The sequence below is a fragment of the Taudactylus pleione genome, unplaced genomic scaffold, assembly GCF_031769625.1.
Source record: "Taudactylus pleione unplaced genomic scaffold, aTauple2 ptg000547l, whole genome shotgun sequence".
Lineage (NCBI taxonomy): Eukaryota > Metazoa > Chordata > Amphibia > Anura > Myobatrachidae > Taudactylus > Taudactylus pleione.
In genome coordinates, this window is record NW_028284949.1 from 3964660 (window position 1) to 3977345 (window position 12686).

The 12686-nt window shown below is 42.6% G+C and overlaps 1 protein-coding gene across 1 annotated transcript in view; it reads left to right on the forward strand.

Annotated features, from left to right (window-relative positions):
• The window catches only part of LOC148500801 (uncharacterized), a 99133-nt gene that overhangs the window by 53146 nt on the left and 33301 nt on the right, over window positions 1-12686 (forward strand). Inside the window, 1 exon segment of the mRNA XM_088451435.1 lies at window positions 9081-9133. Coding sequence (XP_088307561.1) covers window positions 9081-9133 — 53 coding nt within the window.

Below are 12686 nucleotides of genomic sequence, written 5' to 3' on the forward strand. Positions count from 1 at the left end.
ACAATATAATCGTTAGCCGTACCATGTGACATCGAGTCAGCCTGATCTATACGGACATGTTATATTCTTATTCATGGATCATTTGGGATTCATGCATTTACAGTCTGTATGTTCTATTTTAACTGTTACAATCACAGTGTTTATTGCTTCCCCAATAATATAGATCCACAAGTATGATCTTATCACAGTCGTGAACACCAGGCTAATTCATCAGCCATACCCCAACATTCAACATTTAGATTGAATATGATTTTATGATTGCTAAGCTGCAGTTATGGTGTATCGTGGTTTATGCCGCTGGTATAAACTCAATTATGAAACAACGATCTTCATACACATTTAAATGCCGTTGGTATGGCTTAGATCAGGGGTGGGGAACCTTTTTCTGTGAAGGCACTCCTCCCTAGATTACCAATCACTTATAGGAAGCTGAATAATAACTAGGCACGTGAAGGCACTCCTCCCTAGATTACCAATCACTTATAGGAAGCTGAATAATAACTAGGCACGTGAAGGCACTCCTCCCTAGATTACCAATCACTTATAGGAAGCTGAATAATAACTAGGCACGTGAAGGCACTCCTCCCTAGATTACCAATCACTTATAGGAAGCTGAATAATAACTAGGCACGTGAAGGCACTCCTCCCTAGATTACCAATCACTTATAGGAAGCTGAATAATAACTAGGCACGTGAAGGCACTCCTCCCTAGATTACCAATCACTTATAGGAAGCTGAATAATAACTAGGCACGTGAAGGCACTCCTCCCTAGATTACCAATCACTTATAGGAAGCTGAATAATAACTAGGCACGTGAAGGCACTCCTCCCTAGATTACCAATCACTTATAGGAAGCTGAATAATAACTAGGCACGTGAAGGCACTCCTCCCTAGATTACCAATCACTTATAGGAAGCTGAATAATAACTAGGCACGTGAAGGCACTCCTCCCTAGATTACCAATCACTTATAGGAAGCTGAATAATAACTAGGCACGTGAAGGCACTCCTCCCTAGATTACCAATCACTTATAGGAAGCTGAATAATAACTAGGCACGTGAAGGCACTCCTCCCTAGATTACCAATCACTTATAGGAAGCTGAATAATAACTAGGCACGTGAAGGCACTCCTCCCTAGATTACCAATCACTTATAGGAAGCTGAATAATAACTAGGCACGTGAAGGCACTCCTCCCTAGATTACCAATCACTTATAGGAAGCTGAATAATAACTAGGCACGTGAAGGCACTCCTCCCTAGATTACCAATCACTTATAGGAAGCTGAATAATAACTAGGCACGTGAAGGCACTCCTCCCTAGATTACCAATCACTTATAGGAAGCTGAATAATAACTAGGCACGTGAAGGCACTCCTCCCTAGATTACCAATCACTTATAGGAAGCTGAATAATAACTAGGCACGTGAAGGCACTCCTCCCTAGATTACCAATCACTTATAGGAAGCTGAATAATAACTAGGCACGTGAAGGAACTCCTCCCAAGTGGAAGATTTTAAACACTATTTCTATCTATACACATAATTATTATTTTAATATTTTGCCGCTATTTGGTTACTTATTATAACTAAATTTCAAAATATAAGTTAAGTTTTAGTAGCACACATCATCACATTGGATAGACAATACATGAGTGGTAGATCTGTCTTGTTGTGGGTGGGAGGTCTGTATGGCTTTGTGCGGAGTGGGTGGGAGACAGTGTGAGAATACCTGACAAGGTTGTAGCTAGAGGTGTGAGGGGTGCAGGACCCTGGGGAGGAGGCACCTTCACTGCCCCTACATCTGGCTAGCAGGGTGCCTGGAACGGCACCCTGCTACCAGTATCGCTGCTGCAGAACTGCCGCTCAGGGGGCGGGGCCTGCACTGTATGGGGGGCTCATTTACATATTTTCGCCCTACCAGCTTACTGGTCTGCCAATAGGTCAGACGTGTGAGCCATCCCTGTCATTCAAAATGGTTAAACTAATACCCCTTTTACACAGGCCAAATAAGCCGGGTTACTGCCTTGTCAACCCGGGTCGCGGCTCAGTGTAAAAGGGTCCCCGAAAAATAACCCGGTTCCAGTGACCCGGCAATCCAATCCGGGTAGCAATGCATTATGGGAGTTAGTAAACATGAACGGAACTCACACAGATATTTGGACTGCATCTCCCAAAACACACTGCTTTCCCTGTACTGTAACCCGGGAGCCAGGTGGAACGCAGACCGGTAGTTATGTGGAACGCTCAGATCAGGTGGACCGCATAGGCCGGAAATTACATATAACATTTCCCGTGTCAGAGGTGAGTGGAATGAAGTAGACAGGAGACAATAATTGTGAATGGCAGCAGGTAAATACGTGTATAATTATCCCTTATTATCTGTCTGTGCCTTGTTATTTCCCCACATCCATAGTGCAATGTATAACTAATGGCTCATGTAAGTGGTATGAGAGCAGCAGGGATGTCACACATGTACTGGTGCTGTGTAACCTGTACATTATGCCAGTACATTCCCCTCTTACTGCAGGGAGCCAGCTGTTATTATTGCAGGGTGGTCAGTGGTGTATGGGGGAATAGTCTGTCCTCTCTCCTCTCTCTGGGAATACATCTATGACATGTAACATATAGGAAGATGGACACCCCTGTATGGATCTTTGGTGCTGTCACCTCTTCACGTTGCAGGGGGTGGTGCCCTGTACAGATAGAGGACAGGGGTCACCTAGGGCTGTACAGTGTAACGATTGATCAGAGGAAGGGATCAGTGAGGACAGCGGAGTGAGAGAGTATGAGCCCCAAAAGAATTGGGATAAGAAAGCCATCCACAGTGACTATCCTGACATGACAATGGTGCCATCAGGTGTAATGATACTTAGGGCATAGTAACCGTACGGGTAACATTTAGCAGGCATACTCACTGCAGAGATAGTGAGTGTCGGCATAACTTACCCAACCTGCCACAAAGACATGGGGGCTGAATGTGCAACGAAGGAGCAAGTGAGATTGTATAGTGCACAGGAAGACTGACTTGTGTGTAGAGTGAGTGGTAGATCTGAAAAGAATACAGTTATATTCCCGCACTAGTCACTCACTTATCCTATAATTATATAAGTGGTGTTATGGGGATATTGGTTATTACTTTTATTTCCTCAAACGTCCTGTTGTCGTACAGAAGTGCCACCAATACCTCTTATATAGTTACTTTGGAACAGAAAAAGAAAAGAAAGTGTTTTTCTTCCTCTGCACTTATGCCCTAATAACATACATGTATTGCAGTGGTTCCCAAACTTTTTTGACTCATGGCGCCCTAGAGTATCAGAATATTTTCCACGGCACCCCTGAGCCAAAAGTTTCTTTTTGAGAAATTCAGAAAAGAATTGAATGAATAAATGGTGCTTCTATGTCTCCCTTAGGTTCTGTTATGTGATGGTGGACAGGGCTGTGCTTTTTATTGTCCACACATTCTTTTATAGACAAAACCAGTGCTAATGGCTGCCAGTCACACTGAATAAAATTAATTTTATTTGGTACTGGACCACCAACCCAAGGAACCCCTGCAAGTGCCCTGAGGCACCCCAGGGTGTCACGGCACACAATTTAGGAACCACTGATGTATTGTCTATCCCAGGGTTGAGGAACCTTTTTTCTGCCGAGGGCCATTTTCATATATATAACATTATTTGCAGGCCACGCCCACTCAGTGTGACATCACATGGGGGCGGGGCTACAATCACCAGTGATTACAGCAATGCCCGGGGAGCTATAAGGGCAGCGGTGTGACTCTGTGAAGCGTCCTAAGGAAGCTCCAGGCAGCACTGCTGCATAGATTCTGGCTGCAGGGTCCCATTCTAGGCACCCTGCTAGCCGGATGATGCTAGCAGTAAAAAAACTCTGAGGGCCAGACCAAATGATTGCAAGGGCCATATACGGTCCCCGGGCAGGAGGTTCCCCATCCCTGGTCTATCCAATGTGATGATGTGTCCTACTAAAACGTAACTTTTATTTTGAAATTTACTTAAAATAAGTAACCAAATAGCAGCAAAATATTAAAATAATAGTTATGTGTATAGATAGAAATAGTGTTTAAAATCTTCCACTTGGGAGGAGTTCCTTCACGTGCCTAGTTATTATTCAGCTTCCTATAAGTGATTGGTAATCTAGGGAGGAGTGCCTTCACGTGCCTAGTTATTATTCAGCTTCCTATAAGTGATTGGTAATCTAGGGAGGAGTGCCTTCACGTGCCTAGTTATTATTCAGCTTCCTATAAGTGATTGGTAATCTAGGGAGGAGTGCCTTCACGTGCCTAGTTATTATCCAGCTTCCTATAAGTGATTGGTAATCTAGGGAGGAGTGCCTTCACGTGCCTAGTTATTATCCAGCTTCCTATAAGTGATTGGTAATCTAGGGAGGAGTGCCTTCACGTGCCTAGTTATTATCCAGCTTCCTATAAGTGATTGGTAATCTTGGGAGGAGTGCCTTCACGTGCCTAGTTATTATTCAGCTTCCTATAAGTGATTGGTAATCTAGGGAGGAGTGCCTTCACGTGCCTAGTTATTATTCAGCTTCCTATAAGTGATTGGTAATCTAGGGAGGAGTGCCTTCACGTGCCTAGTTATTATTCAGCTTCCTATAAGTGATTGGTAATCTAGGGAGGAGTGCCTTCACGTGCCTAGTTATTATTCAGCTTCCTATAAGTGATTGGTAATCTAGGGAGGAGTGCCTTCACGTGCCTAGTTATTATTCAGCTTCCTATAAGTGATTGGTAATCTAGGGAGGAGTGCCTTCACGTGCCTAGTTATTATTCAGCTTCCTATAAGTGATTGGTAATCTAGGGAGGAGTGCCTTCACGTGCCTAGTTATTATTCAGCTTCCTATAAGTGATTGTAATCTAGGGAGGAGTGCCTTCACGTGCCTAGTTATTATTCAGCTTCCTATAAGTGATTGGTAATCTAGGGAGGAGTGCCTTCACGTGCCTAGTTATTATCCAGCTTCCTATAAGTGATTGGTAATCTAGGGAGGAGTGCCTTCACGTGCCTAGTTATTATCCAGCTTCCTATAAGTGATTGGTAATCTAGGGAGGAGTGCCTTCACGTGCCTAGTTATTATCCAGCTTCCTATAAGTGATTGGTAATCTAGGGAGGAGTGCCTTCACGTGCCTAGTTATTATTCAGCTTCCTATAAGTGATTGGTAATCTAGGGAGGAGTGCCTTCACGTGCCTAGTTATTATTCAGCTTCCTATAAGTGATTGGTAATCTAGGGAGGAGTGCCTTCACGTGCCTAGTTATTATTCAGCTTCCTATAAGTGATTGGTAATCATTCAACTAGTTTATTAAGATACATATTATTTATTCTCCTAATCTAGTTGATCGGAGGTTAAATATTACTCACTATATAATTGTTTTATATCCGTACTCAATATTTGATTAGCATATGTTCTTTATTTCGGTATATTTTAAGTGTCTAATTTTTCTTCACTCTAAAACATCCCTTTATAATATTATATTTAGTGACTTCTAGTATTTATCACTTGCATGGAATCGATCTCTGATTCTCTGTGTTGAGCTCAGTGTCCGTAATTGATACGAAGGGGTAAATTTACTAAAGTGAGAGTTTTTAGAAGTGAGTTTTAGAAGAGATGTTGCCCATAGCAACCAATCAGATTCTACTTAACATTTAACTAGCACCTTCTAGAAGGTAATAGCTAGAATCTGGTTGGTTGCTATGGGCAACATCTCTTCTAAAACTCACTTCTAAAAACTCTCACTTTAGTAAATTTACCCCTAAGGGGCATATTCAATTAGGTTCGAAAAGTAACCTTGGCGAGGTTTTCGCCATCATCGCTGATTTTCCATGCGGAAAAGTATTGCAAGCGTCCCCGTTTATCCCCGTATTCAATTAGAAATCGGCAAAAACGGCACCTGGCGAAACGCAAACAGGTGAAAAGTGCTGTCAGATTTGGGGAAATCAGCCTGACATCCCCCAAAGGATGCACTATCATTGGGGATCATGGTAGATACCCCCGAATAGCCCTGCTGAAGCTATTTGGGGTACTCAAATGCTCTCATTAGCTGCTAATTAGCATCTTTGCACAAGTGGTGAAGAATAGCATTTAGCAGGTTTTTTTGGAGAAAGTAACTAGTCCTAGCAAATTTTGGATACATGAAAATGGGTGCAAGCATGGTTAAAAAGAGCAAAAGTGGAGTTCCCCCATACTTGCAGACCCCCCACCAAAAGCTTATTTCACTAGTTTTTAAGATTTTTATTTTTTTTTTGCCCCCTTTTTTCATGTCATTTTTTGGGTTGTTCTTCTAATTTATTTTTTTTATTTTACGCAGGTATGCTTTGGGGGCCTGTCCCAAGGGTGCAAGGTGGTTTCCCCACCTTTGCACCCCAATACCACAATTCTGCACTTTTCTTCCGCCTGATTTCATAGGCGAATCTTTTTCACCTATACCAATGCATTGACTTTCCGCGTAGGTGAAAAATCTTTGGAATTGAATACGAGGATACTTTTTAGCCGAAAACGGCTTATCGTGGCTAATTGAATATGCCCCTAAGTATCTAATTCACTCGACACTCTGTGCCTGTTTGTTTTGATAGAATGTTTCCAATTACTCCCTGACACGGTAGAGGTCCTCTCACTAGGCTGCGGCTGCTGCTGGATTTTCACTTTTATCTCAGTGACGTTGCATCACATTTTGTTCGTGATATAGTATACCCACCATAATATGTGTGATCGTATTCCCTCGTGTGTGTAGCTGCTACAGAGTATAATTCTCCGCTTAGTCAGTATTTGTGAAATTGCATACAGTGTGCATTCCAATTAGACTGTTCACAATATAATCGTTAGCCGTACCATGTGACATCGAGTCAGCCTGATCTATACGGACATGTTATATTCTTATTCATGGATCATTTGGGATTCATGCATTTACAGTCTGTATGTTCTATTTTAACTGTTACAATCACAGTGTTTATTGCTTCCCCAATAATATAGATCCACAAGTATGATCTTATCACAGTCGTGAACACCAGGCTAATTCATCAGCCATACCCCAACATTCAACATTTAGATTGAATATGATTTTATGATTGCTAAGCTGCAGTTATGGTGTATCGTGGTTTATGCCGCTGGTATAAACTCAATTATGAAACAACGATCTTCATACACATTTAAATGCCGTTGGTATGGCTTAGATCAGGGGTGGGGAACCTTTTTCTGTGAAGGCACTCCTCCCTAGATTACCAATCACTTATAGGAAGCTGAATAATAACTAGGCACGTGAAGGCACTCCTCCCTAGATTACCAATCACTTATAGGAAGCTGAATAATAACTAGGCACGTGAAGGCACTCCTCCCTAGATTACCAATCACTTATAGGAAGCTGAATAATAACTAGGCACGTGAAGGCACTCCTCCCTAGATTACCAATCACTTATAGGAAGCTGAATAATAACTAGGCACGTGAAGGCACTCCTCCCTAGATTACCAATCACTTATAGGAAGCTGAATAATAACTAGGCACGTGAAGGCACTCCTCCCTAGATTACCAATCACTTATAGGAAGCTGAATAATAACTAGGCACGTGAAGGCACTCCTCCCTAGATTACCAATCACTTATAGGAAGCTGAATAATAACTAGGCACGTGAAGGCACTCCTCCCTAGATTACCAATCACTTATAGGAAGCTGAATAATAACTAGGCACGTGAAGGCACTCCTCCCTAGATTACCAATCACTTATAGGAAGCTGAATAATAACTAGGCACGTGAAGGCACTCCTCCCTAGATTACCAATCACTTATAGGAAGCTGAATAATAACTAGGCACGTGAAGGCACTCCTCCCTAGATTACCAATCACTTATAGGAAGCTGAATAATAACTAGGCACGTGAAGGCACTCCTCCCTAGATTACCAATCACTTATAGGAAGCTGAATAATAACTAGGCACGTGAAGGCACTCCTCCCTAGATTACCAATCACTTATAGGAAGCTGAATAATAACTAGGCACGTGAAGGCACTCCTCCCTAGATTACCAATCACTTATAGGAAGCTGAATAATAACTAGGCACGTGAAGGCACTCCTCCCTAGATTACCAATCACTTATAGGAAGCTGAATAATAACTAGGCACGTGAAGGCACTCCTCCCTAGATTACCAATCACTTATAGGAAGCTGAATAATAACTAGGCACGTGAAGGCACTCCTCCCTAGATTACCAATCACTTATAGGAAGCTGAATAATAACTAGGCACGTGAAGGCACTCCTCCCTAGATTACCAATCACTTATAGGAAGCTGAATAATAACTAGGCACGTGAAGGAACTCCTCCCAAGTGGAAGATTTTAAACACTATTTCTATCTATACACATAATTATTATTTTAATATTTTGCCGCTATTTGGTTACTTATTATAACTAAATTTCAAAATATAAGTTAAGTTTTAGTAGCACACATCATCACATTGGATAGACAATACATGAGTGGTAGATCTGTCTTGTTGTGGGTGGGAGGTCTGTATGGCTTTGTGCGGAGTGGGTGGGAGACAGTGTGAGAATACCTGACAAGGTTGTAGCTAGAGGTGTGAGGGGTGCAGGACCCTGGGGAGGAGGCACCTTCACTGCCCCTACATCTGGCTAGCAGGGTGCCTGGAACGGCACCCTGCTACCAGTATCGCTGCTGCAGAACTGCCGCTCAGGGGGCGGGGCCTGCACTGTATGGGGGGCTCATTTACATATTTTCGCCCTACCAGCTTACTGGTCTGCCAATAGGTCAGACGTGTGAGCCATCCCTGTCATTCAAAATGGTTAAACTAATACCCCTTTTACACAGGCCAAATAAGCCGGGTTACTGCCTTGTCAACCCGGGTCGCGGCTCAGTGTAAAAGGGTCCCCGAAAAATAACCCGGTTCCAGTGACCCGGCAATCCAATCCGGGTAGCAATGCATTATGGGAGTTAGTAAACATGAACGGAACTCACACAGATATTTGGACTGCATCTCCCAAAACACACTGCTTTCCCTGTACTGTAACCCGGGAGCCAGGTGGAACGCAGACCGGTAGTTATGTGGAACGCTCAGATCAGGTGGACCGCATAGGCCGGAAATTACATATAACATTTCCCGTGTCAGAGGTGAGTGGAATGAAGTAGACAGGAGACAATAATTGTGAATGGCAGCAGGTAAATACGTGTATAATTATCCCTTATTATCTGTCTGTGCCTTGTTATTTCCCCACATCCATAGTGCAATGTATAACTAATGGCTCATGTAAGTGGTATGAGAGCAGCAGGGATGTCACACATGTACTGGTGCTGTGTAACCTGTACATTATGCCAGTACATTCCCCTCTTACTGCAGGGAGCCAGCTGTTATTATTGCAGGGTGGTCAGTGGTGTATGGGGGAATAGTCTGTCCTCTCTCCTCTCTCTGGGAATACATCTATGACATGTAACATATAGGAAGATGGACACCCCTGTATGGATCTTTGGTGCTGTCACCTCTTCACGTTGCAGGGGGTGGTGCCCTGTACAGATAGAGGACAGGGGTCACCTAGGGCTGTACAGTGTAACGATTGATCAGAGGAAGGGATCAGTGAGGACAGCGGAGTGAGAGAGTATGAGCCCCAAAAGAATTGGGATAAGAAAGCCATCCACAGTGACTATCCTGACATGACAATGGTGCCATCAGGTGTAATGATACTTAGGGCATAGTAACCGTACGGGTAACATTTAGCAGGCATACTCACTGCAGAGATAGTGAGTGTCGGCATAACTTACCCAACCTGCCACAAAGACATGGGGGCTGAATGTGCAACGAAGGAGCAAGTGAGATTGTATAGTGCACAGGAAGACTGACTTGTGTGTAGAGTGAGTGGTAGATCTGAAAAGAATACAGTTATATTCCCGCACTAGTCACTCACTTATCCTATAATTATATAAGTGGTGTTATGGGGATATTGGTTATTACTTTTATTTCCTCAAACGTCCTGTTGTCGTACAGAAGTGCCACCAATACCTCTTATATAGTTACTTTGGAACAGAAAAAGAAAAGAAAGTGTTTTTCTTCCTCTGCACTTATGCCCTAATAACATACATGTATTGCAGTGGTTCCCAAACTTTTTTGACTCATGGCGCCCTAGAGTATCAGAATATTTTCCACGGCACCCCTGAGCCAAAAGTTTCTTTTTGAGAAATTCAGAAAAGAATTGAATGAATAAATGGTGCTTCTATGTCTCCCTTAGGTTCTGTTATGTGATGGTGGACAGGGCTGTGCTTTTTATTGTCCACACATTCTTTTATAGACAAAACCAGTGCTAATGGCTGCCAGTCACACTGAATAAAATTAATTTTATTTGGTACTGGACCACCAACCCAAGGAACCCCTGCAAGTGCCCTGAGGCACCCCAGGGTGTCACGGCACACAATTTAGGAACCACTGATGTATTGTCTATCCCAGGGTTGAGGAACCTTTTTTCTGCCGAGGGCCATTTTCATATATATAACATTATTTGCAGGCCACGCCCACTCAGTGTGACATCACATGGGGGCGGGGCTACAATCACCAGTGATTACAGCAATGCCCGGGGAGCTATAAGGGCAGCGGTGTGACTCTGTGAAGCGTCCTAAGGAAGCTCCAGGCAGCACTGCTGCATAGATTCTGGCTGCAGGGTCCCATTCTAGGCACCCTGCTAGCCGGATGATGCTAGCAGTAAAAAAACTCTGAGGGCCAGACCAAATGATTGCAAGGGCCATATACGGTCCCCGGGCAGGAGGTTCCCCATCCCTGGTCTATCCAATGTGATGATGTGTCCTACTAAAACGTAACTTTTATTTTGAAATTTACTTAAAATAAGTAACCAAATAGCAGCAAAATATTAAAATAATAGTTATGTGTATAGATAGAAATAGTGTTTAAAATCTTCCACTTGGGAGGAGTTCCTTCACGTGCCTAGTTATTATTCAGCTTCCTATAAGTGATTGGTAATCTAGGGAGGAGTGCCTTCACGTGCCTAGTTATTATTCAGCTTCCTATAAGTGATTGGTAATCTAGGGAGGAGTGCCTTCACGTGCCTAGTTATTATTCAGCTTCCTATAAGTGATTGGTAATCTAGGGAGGAGTGCCTTCACGTGCCTAGTTATTATCCAGCTTCCTATAAGTGATTGGTAATCTAGGGAGGAGTGCCTTCACGTGCCTAGTTATTATCCAGCTTCCTATAAGTGATTGGTAATCTAGGGAGGAGTGCCTTCACGTGCCTAGTTATTATCCAGCTTCCTATAAGTGATTGGTAATCTTGGGAGGAGTGCCTTCACGTGCCTAGTTATTATTCAGCTTCCTATAAGTGATTGGTAATCTAGGGAGGAGTGCCTTCACGTGCCTAGTTATTATTCAGCTTCCTATAAGTGATTGGTAATCTAGGGAGGAGTGCCTTCACGTGCCTAGTTATTATTCAGCTTCCTATAAGTGATTGGTAATCTAGGGAGGAGTGCCTTCACGTGCCTAGTTATTATTCAGCTTCCTATAAGTGATTGGTAATCTAGGGAGGAGTGCCTTCACGTGCCTAGTTATTATTCAGCTTCCTATAAGTGATTGGTAATCTAGGGAGGAGTGCCTTCACGTGCCTAGTTATTATTCAGCTTCCTATAAGTGATTGGTAATCTAGGGAGGAGTGCCTTCACGTGCCTAGTTATTATTCAGCTTCCTATAAGTGATTGTAATCTAGGGAGGAGTGCCTTCACGTGCCTAGTTATTATTCAGCTTCCTATAAGTGATTGGTAATCTAGGGAGGAGTGCCTTCACGTGCCTAGTTATTATCCAGCTTCCTATAAGTGATTGGTAATCTAGGGAGGAGTGCCTTCACGTGCCTAGTTATTATCCAGCTTCCTATAAGTGATTGGTAATCTAGGGAGGAGTGCCTTCACGTGCCTAGTTATTATCCAGCTTCCTATAAGTGATTGGTAATCTAGGGAGGAGTGCCTTCACGTGCCTAGTTATTATTCAGCTTCCTATAAGTGATTGGTAATCTAGGGAGGAGTGCCTTCACGTGCCTAGTTATTATTCAGCTTCCTATAAGTGATTGGTAATCTAGGGAGGAGTGCCTTCACGTGCCTAGTTATTATTCAGCTTCCTATAAGTGATTGGTAATCATTCAACTAGTTTATTAAGATACATATTATTTATTCTCCTAATCTAGTTGATCGGAGGTTAAATATTACTCACTATATAATTGTTTTATATCCGTACTCAATATTTGATTAGCATATGTTCTTTATTTCGGTATATTTTAAGTGTCTAATTTTTCTTCACTCTAAAACATCCCTTTATAATATTATATTTAGTGACTTCTAGTATTTATCACTTGCATGGAATCGATCTCTGATTCTCTGTGTTGAGCTCAGTGTCCGTAATTGATACGAAGGGGTAAATTTACTAAAGTGAGAGTTTTTAGAAGTGAGTTTTAGAAGAGATGTTGCCCATAGCAACCAATCAGATTCTACTTAACATTTAACTAGCACCTTCTAGAAGGTAATAGCTAGAATCTGGTTGGTTGCTATGGGCAACATCTCTTCTAAAACTCACTTCTAAAAACTCTCACTTTAGTAAATTTACCCCTAAGGGGCATATTCAATTAGGTTCGAAAAGTAACCTTGGCGAGGTTTTCGCCATCATCGCTGATTTTCCATGCGG